This window comes from Teleopsis dalmanni, chromosome 2 (assembly GCF_002237135.1).
Source record: "Teleopsis dalmanni isolate 2A chromosome 2, ASM223713v2, whole genome shotgun sequence".
In the NCBI taxonomy this organism is placed as follows: domain Eukaryota; kingdom Metazoa; phylum Arthropoda; class Insecta; order Diptera; family Diopsidae; genus Teleopsis; species Teleopsis dalmanni.
The window spans coordinates 58653348-58677350 of record NC_051847.1 but is presented as its reverse complement, the minus strand read 5'-3'; the positions used below and the strand labels follow the sequence as shown (position 1 = coordinate 58677350).

The window sequence follows — 24003 nt, the reverse complement described above, 5'->3', positions numbered from 1 at the left end:
TATCGCTTAGCATGAGATGCCATTTTAATTGGCCAACAATTAAAAGATGAAACTCTTGATATTGACGTGAAGAAATTAAGATACTTTTATCGAATTTCACTTTATTTAAAACTGTTTTTACATGACTTCTTGTGTGTACTTCGTGTGTGGGAAGAGCACACTTTTAAAGCTTAGTGATGAAGACAGACCTAATGGTATTGTGAACTAAAGCCAGTAGTATTTGCAAATAATACTAGCATCAAAGATAAAAGACGATTTTACGAATGACTTTACTGAAGGTTTAGCACACATCACAGAGTGTTGTTAACAATTTTAAACTCAATGTTTTGAAACGTTTTAAAACTTTTTATGTTCTGTCATGACTAACAATAAGTAATGAATAGTTTCAAGCCATTACTATCATCAGATAGACGATTTTTCATTTATTCTCAACACTTCTAATAATATTACTTTTTTTTTAAACTCTACAAAACGGTTCAACGAGAGGCAAGTCATTTGAAATCCCGCTAAGATTAAGGCATCAGTAATAGATTTGCATAATTCTAGTGTTATATTTATATAGGCATTTGTAGGTACTCCTTGGATGTTGATGTTTTGAGCCACGAAATTGTATGAAAAGCTGAAACGTTTTAAATAAAATTTACTAAAGATACTTATTTTAAATATTATTCACATAAATCACATACTAAATTTTATTTAAATATCTTCAGATTATTAAGTGATTGAATATAGTTTCAACTGATATTGACCATTCTAACAACAGGAACTTCTAACATGTTCCATTTCTAAAAGATGTATTATAAATTTAATAATTTTTTTTTTCAAATTATTTATTTTATTAAAATGTTAAAGAGTTTTTGAATTTTTCTTGACTGCATTACAAGGTTTTTGACAAACTTATAAGACCAATTTCAGACTTTATATAAAGAGTATAACAAAAAGTAAATAGGAAATCTTTCATAAAATAAGAAAGATTCATTTTATATTATATAAAAATATATTTATATATTATATTTTATATATATAAAATGAAATTATGGTATGTAATATATATAAAAATAAGTTACCTTCTATTCTATTTATAAAAAAAAAATTATTAATAAAAATGAAATTAATGGGACAATCCATTGTCATGAAGTGCTGAAGTCATACTTGAAAGTTGGTGATTCAATCCCAATCCTACTTCGTAATACGAAGTTCGTATTTTACTTCAAAATGCAGTTTAGCTAAACTCTTTGTATGACTAAGAAAATCTTTCTTTCAATGATAAATTCTTAAAAAATTATATATTTTTTATATTATTTAAGTATATAATTATATATACTTCAAGAAAGTGATTATTAAAAAAATATAAAATAGTATTATCAGAATTTAAAAAAAATATGTATAGAAAAATAATCAAAAATTTGCAGAATAAAAAGGCTTAACTTACTAAGGTTAATAATATTAATATAATAATAAATTTTATTTAAATAATATTTTAGGCAACTGACCCATATTTAAATAGGAACAGCAAGAAATGAATGCCAGTTAAAATATGCATTCGTTTTGTTTTTGTGCCGAATACTTGCACAAAAAGATACAAATCTCTCAAACCACTTTTTAAACTACTCTTCTCACTGCTACTGACAATCGTCATAAAAAAAATAACTAATATAAGTGGACATATTGAATAGAACAGTTAATTAATATGACTGAATAGAGGTATAATTGAAAAATGTTGTTTGAGTAATATATGAAAAAAATACTTATAGAAGATATAGGTTCTAATCTACTGCAGTAGATAATATAAAATGTTTATAAAATATTTATTTTAATTTTGACCAAGCTAGAATTAAGACATTTCTTGCATTTAAAAATTTGGTTCATTTTGTATAATGAGCAATTTTCATATAATGAACATATAAAGTAGCTTTTAAAAGTCTTCATTCCCCATACAAAAATCAATTATTTGCGATATGGGATCATCCAGGTATTGATAAAGCAGTGTAACTGCTTTCATGTACCACAAAAATATTCATAATTTGAAACTAAATACTTGAAATAATTATAAAAAGTCACTATTTAAATTTTTTTCACTGGTTATGGATCAGACTATCACTTGGACATATACACCAACTATTGAAACAGACGTGAATTGATATTATTTGCGAATATTAATGTCGATATTCATTGTATACAATATTTTGACGATTGTTTGACACATGAATCGTTTTGTTAATGGATCGTACCAAAAAGTTTATATTTTATGCAGAAAAAGAAGTTGCAAAGGTAATCCATTGTGAGAATATATAAGATAACTATTATTACTATATCTTGGAAATTATAATATTTAAGGTCCTTTTTAATATGAAAGTTGCTTATGTAAGTTGTAGAGTAGAAAAGTTATGTTGTCTTACGACATTTAAAAAAAAAGTAGAAATCTTATCACTGACAGCTTTCCAATTTTGGACATATCCCATTAGTTCGTTATTCGTTTAGAAGAGAAGAGAACTGATGGGAATGGATAAGTTAGGTTGGAGTGAGGGTCTTATACCCAAAGCTCACTTTAGCTCAAAAAAATACCCGTTGTAGTACCACAGAATTAACGTTTATACATGCGCCGACTAGAGGTCGGTGTAAGAGCAACGCGGAAAGGTACGCCACCCTTATTAGGTAAAGATAAACAACCTGATAATTCTATAAAATTGGCTAAATCCGACGTTTCACAAGATGTCAGCCATGTTATGTCGGCTATTTATATATTACCGAATATTTTAGATCTTGTTCTAGTCAAATTGGACTCTGACACATGATGTGGAGCACAATTTCCTCTTCATCCGCAGACTTACAACCTCGACAAAAATTATTATAAGTTAGACACAGTTTCATAGCATGTCTATTTAGTATCCATTGAGCGTCTCAGTCAGCACCGATACCATAGTACTGAGCAGGTTAGGCCTTAGTTAAAGCAACTGACTGGTGCGTTTTTTGTCTACTTTAAACCAAATTAATCTGGAGATCTGATAAAATAAGATCTGCCCAATCTTGCTTGGCAATACTCAAATATATTTGTTTGATTGCAAGTTTAACTAGTGAGAATTAAAAATCCTTCTTTATACTTCTATGCACTGTTCTGTAAATATCAAATTGTGTGCCCCTAGAGAACGTCGAGAGGGATGATTATCTGAACAGTTTTCAGCTAACTAATAAGAGATATTTTGAACATTTGGAGGTCCGACCCATTTGGCTTCCTTACAATAAGACCAGGTCGGGGAAACCTTATAACAGAAACCGAGTCTATACTGCTAGGTTAGTTGCAGTGATTTGGAGTCATTGGTATATGGAACCCACGCAAACAAAGTGCGCATTCCACTCAACTTGATTGCATACTTTTTTTGTGACTGTCCAGCTTTAACTAACAGAATGAATAGATTTTTAGGGAAGCACTTAATTGACAACCAATCAGACTTTAAATCAATACTAACAAAAATCTGTTTAACATGATGGTTCAAGAGTATCTATACAGATTTCATTGTATAATAAATCCGGAAAATCACTAAATATAAAAAACAGTCTCTACAACTAAACAAACAGCTTCTCATTATTTTGCACTGTAAGACTTTGTGTAAAGGTGTCAAGTCTAGAAATGCCTAAATGGCAACTGGCGCCTAATTTCATTGCACTCGTAATGTTCAGAGCAAGCCAGTCTCTGAAATTTACTTAATGACTTTTGCGCAATAATTTGCTTGATTTTTGCTTACCATAAGAGCAAACCTCTTAGCAAGAGCTCCATAATAAAGATTTTTATGCGTAAATGATAGTGGGCCAATTATGGTTTTTGCGAGCATATTTTATAGGAGATTAATAAATGTTAAGCTTAAAAAGTATTTAGTATAAGTAATTTTAAGTTATTAATTTTAAGTAATTTTTTGTACATTTGAAATTGTAAAAAAAAAATTGTGTATGTAAAGTTGACCTAATTACTCGTATAATTTTTTTTGATCCTCTATAAAATTTATAATTTAATAATTATTATTTCAATCAGAAATTGTATACTAATATTTAAGACATATATTAAGTGTTCACCTTTATTTATTATAAAAAGGTATTACTTTTTTAAATTGCTGTTTAAAACACTAACAAACTATCTTTTATAATTATAAAAGTTCTACATTACTAATTCAATAAGCAACATTAGGCACGATTACGATTTCTGAGGCCCCATCCTTTGATTACAATTCTAAGCAAATTTTTTCTCTACTACATAAGAAGCATCAACAACTACATTTATTGTTGTTAATCAATATAAATTTTATATATTATGTACCATGAGATAGAAATATCAAATTTAAAGTTCCATTTCTCACAAGTCAATGATATCTTGACATTCCGTCGTAGTGAAATTTACCCAATTTGGTAATATCTTTCGTAAAATCACGACACCTAAGAAATCGCAGTTTTGACCAAAAGAGTACCCATGGTGAAGTTTGTTAACAGTAAACCATCTATGGAATTTATGGATTTTACTTGATAAGTGACTCTGAGGGGCATTTCCCACCTTTGTTATCTTTTTTACTCATCACTACTGGCTTACTGCATAAAATAAAAAGAACAGCCTCCTTGACGTTATTGATTTTGTGTAAAAGTAAGGAATATATATTCCATTTTAAGACCTATGAATTCATTTAAGATCAAACTAAACTACTCTTATGTTCAGCCTTTTTCGAGTTAATGCATCTGAGCACTTTTACTCTTTGATAACTGGGGGGTTTCTGCAGAGTCCCACCATTCTCACTAACTAATTTATGTATTCCTCAAACACTATATAAGAAACATCAACAACTATATTACTGGCTTATCACTGCACGAAATGAGAAGAAGAGCCTCCTTCACGTTATTGATTTTGAGTAAAAGTAAGTAGGACTATAAATTTCAATTCAAGGCATAAGAATTGATTTAAGATTATACTAAACTAATCTACTAAATAAGTAACATCAATACCTAAATTACTAGCTTATCACTGTATAAAAAGAGCCTCCTTTATTCTTTTGGAATATATACTTCAATTTAAGGCTTAAGAATTAAAGATAATACTAAGCTAAATAGAGTTAATAAGATGGTGTAGAAAATATCAAAAGTTTGCGTTAAAGGTGCATGAATTTAAAAATTCTTTAAATATATAATATAACATAATATAAATAGATTCTTCCTATTAAACGCAAACTTGAAAGATCTGATAACAAATATGCATTTCATGCAGAACTTTTAATCTGATAGTATTCAATATATAGTACATAGTATATATAGTATTATTATAGTATATATATATATATATATATATATATATATAATATATATATAATATATATATATATATATAGCATAGTATATATAATATAATATAGTATATATTCAATATAAATGTGGTAAAAATTGTATAATTCTTAAAACATTTTCGTTTGTTTTTTTTAATAAAATAAGACATTACTTACCAAAAGTAGACCCGCAGCCACACAGCAGATAATAAATAAATTTGCTTTTATAAATCGCTCCATTATGCGGTCATTCCAGAAACTCTTCACGCTATTTTTTTGCGTTTCACTGGCTTTTTCATAATTCATTTTAATGTCCGCGAATTCAATGGAAGAGAGAAAAGTTATACCCAATTAAAATCAACTTCAATCTAAACGATTTTTTTTATTTTTCCAAGCACCGTTTCTTTTAGTTGTGGATGAGTATAGAATTTTGTGCGAACAGGTGTTAAGGTTCTGTATTATTTATGGTCTCGACGCCTTATTCTTATGTTAAATTTGACCAAATTCTTTTCGGCCGCAATTCAATTAAAGCAGGTTAGTTTGATGTTTGGTGTTTCTTCGTAACGTATTTCTATTATTATTATTATTATTATATTATTTTTTTACTTTTGTTGTTAAAAACCAATAAAAAATATGTTTGTTTATGATGTAGTTAAGCTGATTAAATACATTATTTGTATGCATGAAGTCAGTTTGTGGATGTATGTTCGTATGTAAGAGAAGCCGCTACCCGCTGCCTTAGTATGTCTGTTAAAATCTAGAATTGATTTTTTTTAGAAAATAAATTTATTAATAGAATTTAATTAGGTTGTTTCAGTTTAAATAAAGAAGTTTATTTTGTATTTTGTAAAAAAATAACATTTATTTATTACGGAAACGAGCGAGATCTTAAGAAGAATTTGAATAGCTACTTTCAAAATTATTTAAATAAATTTAAAGTTGTTTTATTAACCGTTATTGATACGCTCACTGACAGTGCAACCAGAAATTGGGTTAAATTTAGGCCTTTACATCTATTTATTTCATTTTTCAAATTTATGTTAAAATACTTTTTTTTATTTTTTAAAAACGGTTTTTATACAATGCGTAGAAAGCGAATACAAGAATCCGTCAAATGGCAACAGGCAATAGGCGATGCCAATATTTAAATTTATAACAGTTAATGTATGTGTTTTCATTTCATACAAAATAAATTACCCGAATATAATTAATCTGTGATTTCAAATATATATCATATGTATGTATTTACCGAACAGCCGGGTCGTCTATGCATTGGTCTATGGACTACAACAGCATTGTTAAATCAATTGGTCTACGATTCGATCATATAATTGATTATTTAATAATAAGTAAGTAATTTTATATATTATATTTATATTATATTATTATATTATATTATATTATATATTATAAATTATATATATATATATATATATTATATATATATATATTATATATATATATATTTATATGTATATATACTTCAAGTACCATATTTTTTAAACTTAAAATATATTATTTAGAGATGAAGTAAAATTGTTTAAAATTACTTAATAAATCATTCCGACCTATGCTACCATCTTATCAAAAAATATCTTTTTGACTTAAGACAATACCATCACTGTCTATAAAAAATTTTTTAACATGTGATTGCTATGAATCCTGAACAAGGTACTGAATTCTTACTACTTTTATAAAACAGAATCTTGTCAACAAACGACATACTCGTTTTAATTTTGTTTTTTTTTTGATATTGGAAACTTCTATTTTTGTTGTTCGTTTATTACCATCCATACTCTTATGAATAAAAGATGTATTTTATATTTGTCAAAAATATTGTAATGTAGTAACAGACTTCTGCTATACTACATTGTACTTCATTACAATATCTTGACAAATATAATACATAACATTACGAATAGTATAATAAATAACTGACTAGGACATGCCGTCTCCTGATCAGCGCGAAGTGAATACTTATTCCAACGATGTATTTTAATCCATTTATGTAAAGGTTAAACAATTATTTTAGTTTCCGAGCTATTCTTTTACCCGGCTATCTGTTAACAAACCGGCAAACGAATTTTTCAGTTTTAGAACTAATAAAATTACATTGCATAGAATTTTTTATGATTTGAGGTACATCAATTTAAGAAATGGATAAGGACTAGATAATAATATACTGTATATATTTATATGTACAAAGATTTTCTACATAAATTTAAAGTGAATTTGTTTTCTTAACCATTTTTGGGGAATTAATTAATTATTAATTCTTAATCTCGCCCTGTTTTATTCTTTTTAGCATTGAAAACACTTCTCCCGTTATTCTTGTGCAGTTAGAAGGCACTTTAAGTAGAACCTTTACGAAATGTTATCAGATTGAATCAATACTTAAGAGCATAGAATATAAGCTCTTCGAGAATTCCTGAGACTTCTAAAGGCTTATGGCAGTCCAATCAAACTTGTGTTTGTTATATACTAGGCAAGATGGATGGACTTCAGATGGACTTCAGCCCATCTAATGTGCCCGTGCCCTGCGATAGCCAGAAAATGTTCATTTTTATTTTCTATTATTTTCTATTTTTTATTATGTTGAAGCTATTTGAGCCAGTGCACTTGAGCACTTTTACTCTCTATTAACTCGAGGTAAATTCGAAACCCCTCTTTACGCCTTGACTGGATTATTGTTCATCACTTCATCAGACTATGCAATAATTGACCTCAGATCAGATCTATAAAAAAATATAGAATTATATTTTTCATACTTAACTTTTCTTGTTTTAATGGTTGTAGAGCATTTAAAATTATATTAAAAGCCAGCTTCTTGACCCTTATATTCTATAACCTAGTGTATCTTTTGTCAAAAGTTAGACATAATTATTTAACACTGTCCTTCCATTATTTGAGTGTCTCAGAAAGAATTATATATACTTATAATCGAAAGAAACTAAAATAATAGCTAATAAAAAAACCTAAAAAAAATTTAATAAGGTTAAATAAACTTAACATAATAAAAGCCTTAGTAATATAATAAAATATTTTATTAAAATTATAAATATAGTTAAGATTTTATAATAATTTTTATTTATTTTATAAACGTTTAAAATTAAATATTTGTTTAATATTTTTTAATATATTCTATATTTCGACTCTCCTCGAAAGTCATCATCAGGATCTGAATCTAAAATTAATAATCATAAATAAATATTAATAAAATCTATATACAAACGTCATGTGCTTGATTCTGTTGTCTATATTATGTTGTTAAGATTTTATTTATTAAAAAATGCGCGGTGAAGTCAATATAAGAAATGTGACTTTGATATACAAAATATCTTAGTATATTTATAAATAAATTATGCTAATTATTATTATAAGTAATGCGTTATCTAAAATCCAAAAAGTGCCACTTCTGCCTCCATAAATAACTTAATTGAACATAAATATTGTGACAGAAATAAATATATAAACATAATCTTTAAACGTCAACTAACTTTAATTATTATTTAAAATGACGGGAATTTGGGTTTGGTGAGTAAATTTCCATATTAGCAGAACTGAAAACAAAATGGAAATTTTCACCTTCATAATTACATGCAATTAAATTATTATAATTAAAGATTAGTGCATCAAATATTGCGCATGTGATGCGCACTTAAGTAAGCGTTTGGGTGCAATTAAATTCACATTAACTAAATTTGACCCTGATACTGGTTTCGTAGGTTGTTCTTGCAACGCATATTTGACACACTCCTTATAATTCAGCCTACAATAAACTAAGCAATTTGCATAAATTTCGTTAAATTCCGAATATAAAGTTCATCGCGATTTAAGTTGAAACTCGACAGATATCTGCTCGAATCAAGGTGCGCATGCGCCTAATACGAATATATCGCGTCAAACAACATCAATATTATGTCATAAATGTATATATCACATAAACGCATGTAAATTAGGTAAACAAATAAAAAATATTACAAAAACTTACAAGTGAACGTCCAAACACACATATCTATAAACAAACAATTTGCGATTATAAGTGAAGAGGCTTTTGGTATTAACAACATTATCAAATGCTGTCATCAATGAGTCAATCGCCTCCAACTTACCCATAAACAATAGCAATTACTGGCAAGTGCTTCTGCTCTTTGTTGAGCTACAAACAAATGCAGGTGTGTTTATTTAATGGGATATATTTTGGAATAACACATTATTTGTATGTGAAAAAAAAATATTTTATACATAAATAAATAAAAATACTAGCCATCGTCATAAAACAATCTACAGAATTAAGTGTCCATAATTAAATTTTTTGGTACACTAACCATATAGTATCTATGTAGGACGTGTCATATTCTTAAGTGCTTAATAAAATAGCTGTGTTCATTGTAACATGTACAATATTATGTACCCATCAGTTGATTGACTATAAAATTAATTTTAGTTGCAAGCCATTTGCCATGCCATTTTGCAGTTATGTTTCCTAATAAAAATTGTTACACACATTAAATGCACCGGAAATTTCATTTTCCATTTATAAACACGAATAAATAAGCATAAAGGCTTTTAAACGAAAACTTATATGAATAATATTTATTTCAATAACTACACCTATACGGCTATGGTACAATAAAAAATAACTAAATTAAAAGTGCTAAAACTGGAAAGAATCATTGGTATATACAGAGACTCATTTACGCAGAGTAGAATTACCTCTCCTAAATAAGTTCAAAGTTTAATTGAAAACATATTATTACATATTATTGTAAAAAAATTCATTAAATCTAATGTAAAATAACCCGTGTCCCTCTTCTCCTCACTCTTTCTTTTATTAAGTATTCCTTAATAAATCTGTCTCTTCCTCTTCTTCGATTTTTCAATGGTTTTAAATTTTATTTGGATCTGTTAAATTTATATTTGCAAATTGTTAAATTGAGATTTTATTGGGTTAATAAAAACTTTTTATTTTAAAAGAAATCCTTAGAAAAATACCAGTTACAAGATAAATTTTAAAAATCCTTCTTTTTGACAGCAAAGAAGAAGAATGTGGAAAAGGATGGCCAGTGGTGCCCAACCGGTGGTACGCGAGATGTTAGTTAATGATAGTTAATGAATCAAATTTAACAGATATGTATACAAAGCTTGTAGTTTATCCATTGAAACCTCAGTTCTTAGAAAATGAGCACAAAAATCTCCAAGTATTTACATATCTATTCATAGCCTACATGCACTTATGCACTTATACAATTCATTATACATTTGGCCAGAGATGCATAAAGCATATTAAAAACATCATACAGTTTTATTATTCTTAAACTATTATGATTATTCTTAAAACTTCTGAAAACAGAAAGATCGTAATTATTAAACTAAATTTAAGGTAATCGAGTTCAATTTGTTATTAAATTTATTTTCTTATCATTAATATCGCTGCATTACTTTCGTCTAAACAGAATTGATGTGTGATATAATTTGCGAAATGTTTTATATCTAATTTATAGCATGAGTTCATATTTTACCTAGAACTTATTTATTTACCTCGGACTTTATAAGATTTTCGAAATTCATAGAAAATCAGAGAAATCAAAAATCACAGCTACACTACGAAATTTAATCGAAAAGATTAAAATTTGTAAATTTCAAAATTTAAGAAATTTCAAAAGTTAATTATAAAGAGGTTTCGAACAGTGGTGAATAGAACAACAAATTTTTTTATTATTTTAATTAATTGAGCTTTTGGATGACCATACAGCTGTTTCGAATATAACCGAATATAACTGCTATCATTAGTAGAAAACAGCAATTTTTCTGGTGTAAAACACCAAAACAAAAACTTTAAAAAATATTCCCTACAAGGAAGTTTTTCTATAACGGAACTGTAAATATTATTATATACTTTTTGTTATTTTTTAATGTGTGCAAAAATAGATTATTCATAGAGTCGGTTCATAAAATTGTCTGATTACATCCTCATATACTAATACAGTAATAAATTAAACCTAATATAAAATAATTATATATTTAAATTTAATTTATAATTACTTATTTATAAATTAGTTTATCAAAATGGATTGTGAACAACAAATAACATGTTTATAACTCACTAACTAATTCAATTATAACTTAACCATAGCTTAGGGGATATTCAATTCAGTATAGGCTAGCAAATTCAATCAAGTTTTTGTTGTTCTTGTCTTTTTTAAAAGCTGTTCATCAAAAATTATTAATAAATTTAAACACATTACTGAAGCGATAATTTTATGCTTACTTCTCGTTTGGTAAATCGTAAAAATATAACAACAACACCAACTACAACAATGCGGAACAAGAGTATTCAAGTATTGTTGTAACGTTATGCTGTTACTCTATTCTAGATATGAAATGAAAAAAAGAAAATGAACTGTAAACTAATAGTAACGGTAATCTATTAACTGCTGACTTATATTAAAAGTCTCTGGCAGAATATAAAAAGAGAATTTAATAAAAAAAAATTTTTTTCATATATAAAATATGAAATAAAAGTTTTGCAGATTATTTTGATATAAATGTGTAAAAATGATTAAAAAATATTTATTTAAATTTTTAACATAATATGAGTTATTATTTCCCTTCGATTAAAATTGGTTTTAAGCAATGCCCATTTGACATGAAAGTTTGCACAAAAGACTTAAGCAACAAACTTGCGGTTAAGTGAAGAAGCAACTCGAAAGTTTTTATCACTTATCAGTTGTTGAGTTTATATATCATTTATCACAAACTTATACTTAATAGCTTAAATTATTGTTGTTAGCAACATTTGTAAGTGATTATGACAGATCATATACAGTTTTTTGTGTAATATTAGTTAACACATAACAATTAAGTCGCCTCTTTCGATCAAATCGGACGGTTATGTGATTTATTATCTTTGCATTTCATTGACAAACAATTTTCACTTCGGTTGACAAATAAATCAAATTACAAAATAAAAATGCAAAATTTTTACATAAATAAAAGTTGCAATATAAAATTTTTAATGGCCAATAAACATTTACTTAGATTAAGTTTCATTTATACTTAATCAAATGATTATTTGTAATTATCCTTCAGCATTTTACATTTTTTATCATCTAACCTAAATAATTAATAACTTAATTATCTATTTTTTGGCATAACTAGATACGCCACTAGTAACTGCTATTGAATAAAAATGAAACTAAACTAAAAAACGTTATTCATCCAAATTTCGTAAAATCTTGACACCAGTGAAGGAAATTGCTTATTGACGTATTTTATTTCTAATATTGATTCATTGATTCATTACAAATACTTATTCTTAAAAGGTATCAGATATGAAAATAGGTCAATGCATATAAATGTGTATGCTTATTTTTTTTATTTGTATTTCGTTAAAAAGTAAAAATAATCATAACTTAGTCCATTCTCTACTCAGATTATTTCCTATGTAATGATTGTATTAGAAGATCCCGATTTCTCTTATTTTTGTGGCTCTGTGAACTATTTTCGTATTTAGTATACAAAAAGCTTTCAAGTATTTAAAATATATAAATCTAAACAAGTTTTAATGACTATATAATAAGTCAATTGGAAATTAGGCAATGAGTGAGTATGAGTATTCAAATCTTGTAATTACTAATGTATAAGTGGAAACCGGGACATGAAGGGCAATGAAATAGCAGATTCTCTTTTCATTTCATTTTTATTGCAGAGCTCTTCTGCGGGGTAACAAATTGCTTCACAAATAATTTATTATGTGAGCAGGAGAAACAAAATTTATTTAAACACTGCTGAGCCCAAATAGGCATGCGGCAGTGAAGAAGATTCTTGAACACATTAAAGTTGAGGCTATCCTTAACCTTAACAGAATGCGTATTAAACTCTACACTAAACTTCTTACAGGACACTCAATTATCACATAAAGAATATAGGTGCGGTAGAAAGTGATTCCTGTTCATTCTGTCATGAGAAGAAGGAAACATCAGAAGATATTCTATACAACTACACAGCTGCGGCAAGATGTAGACTTGACTAGCTTGAAAGCGAGATCTAACTCCCAAAAAATTAAGCCCACAGCAATTATGAGATTTATAAATAGTCTAGAATTGTTTTAGCTGAGCCTTTAGACGGGCAATAGTTCTTTTAGGTCGGTGTGTATTCATAGCCTATTATTTAACAATAATAATGTATAAGTAATGTATATTTCTTTTAGAAAATTACAACCTAACTAGAACGAGTAACTTTTACTTAAGGGGCCTGAACCTATTTATAATTTGGCTAGAAAGATATGGATAGATATTCCATGTTCTTTGAATATGTGGTTTGGGCAATATATGTTCTCACAAGTAGTAGTAACAAAAGTAAAAGATAATAAGAGAAAAACTAGTTACAACAAGAATAATATATAATGAAATAAGATTAATTTAAAGCTATGGCGTAGGATCTTTTCAAGTCAAAGCATCCTGGGACATATAGATTGCCAAACTCTTTTTAAAGCAATGATTTTATAAATAATAATTTTATGAATTTTTTTATGTTTTCATAATGTGTTTTATTTTTATTGTTATTTTATAAGTTATTCAAAACAGCTAATCATTTACCTTAGACTTTCGTTATTAAGTTTATTCACTTTTCACACTATCGTACTTATACAAAACTATATATAATTATTTTAGTTTAATTTATACATTTTTTAAATATATATTTCGTTTTCTTACACTCTGTAAACTTAACCTTATCTGTTCACAATTTCATTTTATCTCATATTTTTAAGCTTTAAATTTACTTTTACTTTAAATAAAATTATTTTTTTTTTCATAATTTATAGTTTCACATAACGCCGGTACAGCATTTTATATACTCGTATATAAATGGGTATGCATGTGAATAATAAATGAAATATGACAAAATATATGTCTTCGAGAAGAATTACTGCTATTATATCTTTTAACCCATGCCCAAACTAGCTTGTCAGCTTATGAATTCAATAGTGAAGTTTAATTGTGTAGTGTAGATACAGTTAAAGTTAAACCAATTATAAAGAAAAAAAAATTATATGCAAATTTAAAAATCTTGAATGCGACTATGAGATTTTTCGGTTTTTGTGTACGAGATTTGGTACAAAGTTATTAAAGTCACTTCCTCAGATTAAAAAACTGAAATGGGCAAATGTATAAAACATTTCTTCATATATTAGTTATATTATACCTACATATGTATATATATACACTATAAATTATAAATACGTACGTACAGAAATAAATATCACTTCACGAAAGTATTTAAATGTTAATGATTTAAATCAATTGAATAAATATTTTCAGTTTATTGCATTTGATTATAATAAAGCTTAAATTGAATATTTTATAAACAAACTTTTATATCTTCTGCTTAAAGTTGGTAATTGTAAGCGTTACTTAAAAGCGTTACTTACAACCAGAACAAAAATTTTCATTTCTACTACTCGTGTTTAGATATGTAAATCGGGCTTAGATGAGCGCTAAAAGTAAAAGTATTTGCATAATCATAACAAATTGTTTACAAATATATAAAAGACATAACAATTAAGTGATATTAAAAGTATCCGCAGAATTTTGTAACTAAAAAAGTTGATGAAATTTAACAATTGATATAGCAACAGCGACACGTAAGCGGTCAGGAGATAGTGAAGACACCAAAACATCAACCACATGGAAGTTTGGAATCATTCAGAATCATAGAAAGCAGGCTACGCAAAGACGCCTCGATGTTTGGGTATTACATGCATTAAAACAAAAAAATGTGATTGATCGAATTACCATCAGTGAAACTTTGCTGAAAAGCAAAGAAATAGAACCATTTTTAAAGTAAATCATAAGGGGCGTTAAAATGGATTAACCTCTTCAAACTCTAGATTGACGGCAAAAAAGGTTATGTTGAGTGTTTAGTATGATTGGAAGGAATCCATCTATTGCGAGCTGCACCTAACTGATTCAATGGTTAATTCATTCCTCTACTACTCACAACTTTGTTCTAACTAACGTGATTAAATACAGACAGAATCGTCGTCGTGATCGAAGTTGAATCGAATGTTGTTGTATGTTGCTCTTAATGTCTAATTTTTAATTTAGATTAAAAACAACAATAATTTTACATCAAACTAGACCTTGATTGTCTATAAAACATAGTCCTATAGTTAAAATGATATACTAAAATAATTAAATTCCATTTTTCACGAAAAGAAAGAGTTTTGTACTAAATATCAATGGATAGGTGACAAGACAATGTTCTATAACTGGTGAAAAACTGTTGAATAAAAATTTTTTTTTTATATGTAAAAAGCATTAAAAAAGTTAACCATTAAAAATTTGAAACCTTCACTATGACCAAGGCTTAATAATGTATATTAGTAGCTTAATTTGCACCACTTCCAACAACAAGTAAAGCTTGTAATTATTAAGTGTAGCTCCATACATAAAATTGTTGTATCAAGTTTTGCAAAGGTTAAAGGTACATTCTTATTAAAAAAAAATAAAAAACAATTAATTTTAATACAACAAATATTCAACAAATTGACAACAAATTCTGTTTAAATGCTCAATAGTCCAAAGTCGTCACAATAAATTATAATTAGAAGTTTAGCAATGATCTGTTCACCTTGCTAATTAATAAAACTCTAAAAATTTTCAATGTTAATAAACTTTTATTCAACTTTTTACAGAGAGAAAAATCGAAACGTTCTCCTCAATCAAAACAAAAAACTTAAAAATATTTGAAATTGAATTTTACTTTTTAAATTCAATAAATGCACAGCCAACTGGGTCGCCACAGTACCCCCTCCTAGCGATGGAGTACTAGCAACAACGCGACACCACAACTAAGTCGACAACACCACTCTTAATCCCGAAATTCCGCTAACCTTGCTGGGAAACGCACTACTCTACCAGCTCGTGTCACTTTCGGAATCGGCAACAGGGATTCACGCCTACAATCACCAGAAGTCACTAACTGATCACCATTCAACAACGCTGAAGGCTGACGCGTTTCTGGAACAACCTGTTCAAGATCATCACACGTTAAGTACGCCGCCTTCAACCTATCATTCGAAACAGTCACCTCTCTCCCACGGCAAACAATAACAGACGTCTTCTCATTACGACTCAGCACCTCAAATGGACCTTCGTAAGGCTGCTCAAGTGGAGCTCGAGCCCGATCCACTCGAAGAAAAACGTGCTTACAATTAATAACGTCACGCGGAACATACACAGATGGATGACAATGTCTTGTTGATTCAACGGATTTAACCTTAGCTAAAGCCCTTCGCAACGCCGACACAAAATCAGTCTCGGACGACTTCTGCTTGAAATCCGAAAGCATCTGCCCTGGAACACAAAGAGGATTTCCAAACAACATCTCTGAAGGACTAGCATTTAGGTCTAGTTTCGGTGTCGTTCGCAATCCCAACAACACAAGCGGAAGAGACTGCGTCCAATTACTTGAGGAATGACATCGAATGGCTGCCTTCAATGTTCTATGGAAACGTTCAACCATGCCATTTGCTTGAGGATGATAAGCCGTGGTATGAAAGTGTTTCACTCCAAGCAATCTCGTCAGTTCCCGAAATACAGCAGACTCAAACTGCCGACCCAAATCAGTGGTAATAGCCTGCGGAGAACCAAAACTTGCCCCCCAACCGTCGATAAAAGCCGCTGCAACTTCTTCTGCCGTAATGCCCGACAGAGGCACAGCAACAGGCCACCGAGAAAAACGATCGACGCAAGTCAAACAATAACGCTTCCCCTGAGACAAAGGCAATGGACCCACAATGTCAACATGAACATGCTGGAACCGACTATCAATATCAGCAAACGAACCAATTGGTGTTTTAGTATGCCGCTGAATCTTGGACTTCTGACACGCAATGCAACTACGCACAAACACAGCTACATCCTTAACCAAACCAAGCCAAACATACCTAGCCTGCACCAATTTCCGCGTTGCTCGAATACCAGGATGAGCCAAACCGTGGAGTTTTGAGAGTACCAGCTGCCGACAGTTTGCGGGAACAAAAGGACGAACACGACTGCCTGACACATCACAGTACAGTTCAATACTCGAATCCGGCAATCTCAACTTCTTCAACCCAACACCATCTTCAGACTGGCTCTTCAGCTGAGCGAGCAACTCTGCATCAGTCTTCTGCCCCTCAGCAATTAACTCAATAACATTTGCCTCCAACTGAACCGTAGCAACCCGAGACAAAGAGTCAGCCACCGTATTATCTGCACCAGCCAGATGACGAATATCAGTGCAATACTGACTAATAAACTCCAGCTGTCTTGCACGACGAGGAGATGCCTTCTCACTTATTTGCCTGAACGCAAACGTTAATGGTTTGTGATCCGTAAAAATGACGAAATCACGTCCCTCTAATGCATACTTAAAATGCTGGACAGCTTGATAGATAGCAGTCAACTCACGATCATAAGCACTATACTTAGTCTGCGCTGAACTCAAACCTTTTGAATAAAATGCCAATGGCTGAGTCACACCTTTCACTACTTGTTGGAGAACAGCACCCACCGCAACGTCTGAAGCATCAGTCGTGAGCGTCAATTGTGCATCCAGAGCCATGAAGTTAAGCAACGTAGCTTGGGCAAGATCATTCTTGCAAGCCTCAAAAACCTCTACATCTTCTGGAGTCCAAGAAATCACCGACTTATCATTCTTGCGGTTACCTGGTGTAAGATGAAACAACCGCTGCTGATTCTGCACAGCGTTACGCAGAAACGGCCGATAAAAGTTCACCATGCCTAAGAATTGTCTAAGCTGTTTCACCGTTGCTGGCAGAGGAAAATCACGAACAGCTTGAACTTTACTCTCCGGAGGACGTAAACCCTTTGCACTAATAACGTGCCCAAGGAACTCGATCTCGGAACAGCCGAACTTACACTTGGCAAAATTCACGGTCAAACCAGTTTCTCTAAGTCGATCTAAAACCAGTCGCAAATGCATTCTGTGTTCTGCTTCATCTTTTGACGCAATTAAAATATCGTCGATGTACGCAAAAACGAAATTAAAATCACCTAGAGTCTCATTCATAAAACGCTGAAACGTCTGGGCAGCATTACGGAGACCGAAAGTCATAAAGCGAAACTCGAACAGGCCAAACGGAGTTGTAATAGCTGTCTTCGGAATGTCTGCCAGTGCAAGCGGTATCTGATGATACGCTTTCTGCAAATCTATCTTCGAAAACATAGTTTTACCATGAAGAATACTCGTCACATCATGAATGAACGGAATCGGATACCGATCAGGTTTAGTTTGCGCGTTGAGCATGCGATAATCGCCACACGGTCTCCAACTTCCATCGCCTTTGCGAACCATGTGAAGTGGACTTGCCCAACAGCTTTTCGAAGGTTGACAAATCCCCGTCTGGACTAAAAATTGGAATTCCTTCTTGGCTTCTTCAAGTTTGGCTCCAACTAAACGTCGGGGACGAGCAAATGACGGCGCACCAAATGTCTCGATGCAATGTTCAACCTTAGTAACTAAACCCATCCGATTTGCACTCATAATGCCTAAATCACGGTATTCATTAACCAGCTCAGCAAAAGCTGAAACTGAACCACACACACGCACAGTATCTTCTTGAGACACAGCAGCCTTACCCTTCATCATCAAAGTCGTCTTCGAATCAACTAACCGCTTCCTTTTCAAATCCACTAACAAGTCATAGTGATTAAGGAAGTCGGCTCCAACAATAGGACAGCTAACATCCGCAATCACGAACGTCCACGGGAAATCTCTACGCAAACCCAAAGACAAAAGCAGTCGACGCTCGCCAAATGTTTGAATAGGCGTACCATTAGCGGCATATAAATTAACTGATGCAACACTGTTAGCCCTTTGCTTCCAACGACAGAACGACTTCGGTAAAACTGATATGTCCGCACCAGTATCAATGAGAAAAACGGTCGACGTGGCGGGATCTTTAATACTAAGTCGAGCTATACGAACACTAACCCCTTCTCGGCTCGACGACGTAGAAGGAGTGCCTAGTTTTTTGACTGATGAGAGCTTGCCACAAAACTACAGGGCTGCCGACAAGCATTAGCTCTATCACCAAACCTTTCGTGATACCAGCACCAATCTGGATGACTTCCTGGTCGGGAACGAGTTCGCCTACGTCTCCTCGATGACGATCGACTTTGCACCGACTCACTACGACGTAAATCCAAACGACTCAGACGCTGTTCGATTTGCTCAAGCCTTCGTAAAATCACAGCATTCTCAGAATAGGCTGGACAATCAGAGGCTGACGCTACAGCTATCTGTTGAAAATCACCCGCCTCGCAAATACGATCTGCTAATTTCGCCAGTTCTGCTAGTGCCACGTTCGATGCCTGCAGAATAGCGCGCACTTGTGGTGGCAAACGCTTCAGCCAAAGAGACTTAAGGAACTCATCGCTCACCTTGTCTTTAGCTAATGCTGTCAACTCCGTTAGCAACTGTGTTGGGCGTCTATCACCAAGTTCAACTTCTGACAACAACCGTTGAATCTTCCGCTGCTCGCTCTCACTGTACCGCTCTATGATGCAAGCCTTTAAATTAGCGTATCTTCCAGTTTCAGGAGGATGAAGCACTGCATCACTTACATCGGCGATAACACTTGACTCAATCGCTGCTACTACCGTGTTGAACTGTGTGATATCACTCGTAATGGCAGCTACTGCGAATTGCGCCTCGATCTGAGCAAACCAAATCTCCGGTCGCTCGTGCCAAAACGGTGGCACCTTCACTGCTACACGGTTTACGACACTTCCACTATCAGAAGCCATTACTACACCTTCGTCTGCAACTGACATCACAGCTCGATAATTAGATATTTAGCTCAGAAGTTAATATTTCTAAATTTAAACTTTTTCGAAATCACGTCGGGGTCACCAATTTAGCAATGATCTGTTCACCTTGCTAATTAATAAAACTCTAAAAATTTTCAATGTTAATAAACTTTTATTCAACTTTTTACAGAGAGAAAAATCGGAACGTTCTCCTCAATCAAAACAAAAAACTTAAAAATATTTGAAATTGAATTTTACTTTTTAAATTCAATAAATGCACAGCCAACTGGGTCGCCACAGAAGCATACGTAATGTTCTAAGAAGAAATATTAGAGAATCCATTAATCAGAAAATATGTGATAATATAAAATATATATATACTGTACACTACATGTCGTCATAGTTTTCAATTAAATAATATATTAAATTATTTAAAAACATTCCTATAACTTAATGTAGTTAAATAACAGTAAACAGAATTTTATCTTGGAAGTAACATGTAATGCTAATACTATTATACTACTATAATACTATTAGAACATTATACAGCCGTTCGACAATTATTTACAGTAGATAATAGATGATATATCCCATTGATTGCCTATCTCACAGAAGATATGTTTCACTTAACATAAACTATAAGCAAGTGAAATGTGTTTGATAACACAAAAAATATTTAACCCATGCTAACTTAGGTCATTTAAGTCATGAAATGCTTCATGCAGTATTGAACCGGAGTCTGACACCCTATATGATCACCTGGTTCAAACGGAAACCGAAAGACACAAATTACTATCTCACTTAGATACTGATCGGATATGAATACTATTAAAAATACCTACACTGCATGGGAAGAGCAGATTTACTCGAATGTATTTGTGAAGACGGAGACTGTAATGACGCAGAACACACTTTTTTTCTGTAATAGGTAGTTCACACTATTAGAAGAAATACAAGTCTGAATTGCATAAATAAATCCCGAAAATATAATAAAAACGATGCGAGCGAACCCATAGAACTGGCAATTGATACGTGATTTAAGTCATCAAAGCAAAAAAATTACCCCTAGAAAGGAGAAACAGAAACTAAGTTACTAAAACATGCAGCTACCGGAAAATGTGGTAAATAAGTAGAGGTATGAGCGCAGATTGAAAACCAAAAGCACGTAGTTTAAAATGTGAACATAAAATAGACGCTTCCCGTAGTTCCAAAGTTGAAAGCAATTACAGAGGTATGTTAGAGAGTCGGGTGTTTAACGATGCATAAAGCTTTAAATCTTCTAACTATAAAAAAAATTTAAAAAGTTTCTTAAAATTCATTAAAGGTTCCAGTTGATTTAAAACTATTCAATTTTATATAGTCACACAATAAATCAAAATATCTGACTTCTGAGGATTGTCATTATAATCTAATCTAACCCATTGATTTGAATTGATGGGGTTCGAACAGTTGCACTACAAGTTTAATATAAACATAGGGATAATTTAGTACTGAATATTTTTCAAATATAATATTTAACAGTACCCAATTAATTTATTTAAGTTTATTTAAAACTTTTTTATAGTAATAGAATTCTTTTAATAAGCGAATAAACTTTTTAATGAGAAAATTATTATTACAATTATAACAATTAAAAATTTTACAGTTGATTTAAAAAAGTCTTATAGTTCAGAAAACTATTAGTCATTTACGATCAATTAATGTCGTTTTCGATTGAAAAATTAAATGCCATTTTCGATTGATAAATCTGGGGTAACTTTTTCAATCGAGATACATTTTTAGTGCAATTTTCATTTTTAATTCGTATATCTCGTGCGGATTGTGTAACACTTGAAATTAATTTATTAAACTTAAAATATTTTGTCAGATTATTAAAATCAACTTAAAAATACCAGTTGTTTATATTATTAGATATTTGAATTACATTTGGTATTTTGGAATTACGCTAAACATATTCGATTGAACCACAAAATTCAAATAAAAAATGACAGATCAAGAGCAAATCTAGATTTGCCAATCAAAAACGATGTAAAATATAACAGTAGCAATCTTAGTCCGCCGTAATCTCTACAAAAATGTATGTTATAATTTAACAGACTGAAACAACAACAACAAATTCTTCAATTAACAGCTTACTCAGTTGTCATAATGTGAACCTAAAAATTCCTCTTTACTCAAGGAAAACTATTATAATTTTACAAGCTGTAACAACAACAACAAATTCCTTAAGTAATGGCTAACACAGTTGTCATAATGTGAACCCAAAAGCTTCTCTTTACTCAAGGAAAAGTGTTATAATTTGACAAGCTGAAACAACAAAAACAAATTCCTCAATTAACGGCTAGCCCAGTTATCATAATGTGAATCCAAAAGGTCCTCTTTACTCAAGGAAAACTGTTATAATTTGACAAGCTGAAACAACAACAAGAGCAAGTTCCTTGAAAACGATTTGTCCAATTATTATACTCAAAATTTCCTTTTTTTCTTATTTTCATGACACAAAAAAATTAAAAGAAGATATGGAAGGAATATTTAAATGTATGTTTATAAAAAATGCATTTAAATATATATATATATAAACACATTTATTTTTATATGAATAAGTATGACTTCATTTAATATGCATGTTTGAAATATTAATTCACCATGCATGTGAATAATTTTGAATATTTATGTATGTACATAATTTAAGTGTTAATAAACCATAAAAATAATTTTATGACGAGATTTCGGATTATGTTGAGCGTATCATGATTTTTAATAAATTGTATTTATTTTTTATTTTTAATTTATTTATTTTTTTTTTTTATTACTTATGAATTATTAATAAATGCGAAAATTTTTCTACTCATATAATTATATACTTTTTCCGCATTTTTCAATATGTACATATAATGTTTGAATAGATAAAATAAATTAAATATAATAATTTAAACTGTAATAAAATAATCACCTTTCACTTTTATGCGAAGAAGCAAGCGTATGAATAAGTTTAAAAATAACGGCTTTTTGTATTGCTGCAACTTTCCTCGCTATTGCTTTTATATGCAACGAAGGGTTTCAATATTATTATTGTTGTTGTCAATCAAAGCGCAATACCACTCGTAAATCACCGCAGCATAATAAATAGTAATTTAGCACAAAAAAAATATATATGTATGTATATGATTTCATATAGAAGCGCGCAAAAAAAAGACACTCACACACACACTGAGCACAAAATAATATTAAAAAAGTAACACACGAAAAATTGTTAAAGCTTGAGTCATGCACAAATGAAGAAGGAATAAATAAATATTTTAAATATATTTATATGCGTATATATATATGTATAAATTGTTTTTTTTTGTTGTTGAATTTAATTATTTGTTGGAAGAAGCTGAAGTAACAATATATTTTTATAAATATTTCTTATAGTACATGTTACCAGAAATATTTCTATTTTTATTTGTTTATGTAAGAATTAAGCATTTTCCCAATACGGCAACCATCATTTAATATTAGAGTAAAGCGAAATTCCTTTAATAAATTTAATTAGTTTTTAATTGCTTAAGCGTCGCACACATATAATTTAATATTGCTTTACGTTTTGTTTATATTTTTATTTTTAGTTTTGTTTTTGTTTTTGTTTTGTTACTCAAATGTAGCTAGTTTGCTTCGTTCATATTAATAAAAAAATATATTATAACTGCACCAGTAATTACAATAATACAATAATCACACAAACTAATATTAAACAGATATGCATTAACACGTTGATTTATTTATATGTGCGTAGAAATTTAGAGATGCATAAACAATTTTTGTTGCTTTTTTTTAACAAATTATTTGGTGTTAAAAGTTTGCGTGGCTTCTACAACGAAATAACTGCATATTACCGCCAT

At 30.4% G+C, this 24003-nt stretch overlaps 2 protein-coding genes across 4 annotated transcripts in view; both read right to left on the bottom strand.

Annotated features, from left to right (window-relative positions):
• Positions 1–23315, bottom strand: part of LOC119679273 — a 27830-nt gene extending 4515 nt beyond the window's left edge. Inside the window, exons 1-2 of one of the 3 annotated variants that reach the window (XM_038091529.1) lie at positions 23073–23315; positions 5475–6054 (exon numbers count right to left, since the gene is read on the bottom strand). In XM_038091529.1, coding sequence (XP_037947457.1) covers positions 5475–5603 — 129 coding nt within the window. In that variant the 5' untranslated portion in view covers positions 5604–6054; positions 23073–23315. The remainder of the gene's footprint in view (positions 1–5474; positions 6055–23072) is intronic. The other 2 variants (XM_038091530.1, XM_038091531.1) reach the window with 2 other exon arrangements.
• Positions 19334–24003, bottom strand: LOC119674652. Its single transcript, XM_038085801.1, has 2 exons — positions 23998–24003; positions 19334–20026 (listed from the first exon to the last, which is right to left on the bottom strand). The coding sequence occupies exons 1-2, from the start codon at positions 24001–24003 to the stop codon at positions 19334–19336; spliced, it is 699 nt and encodes a 232-aa protein (XP_037941729.1).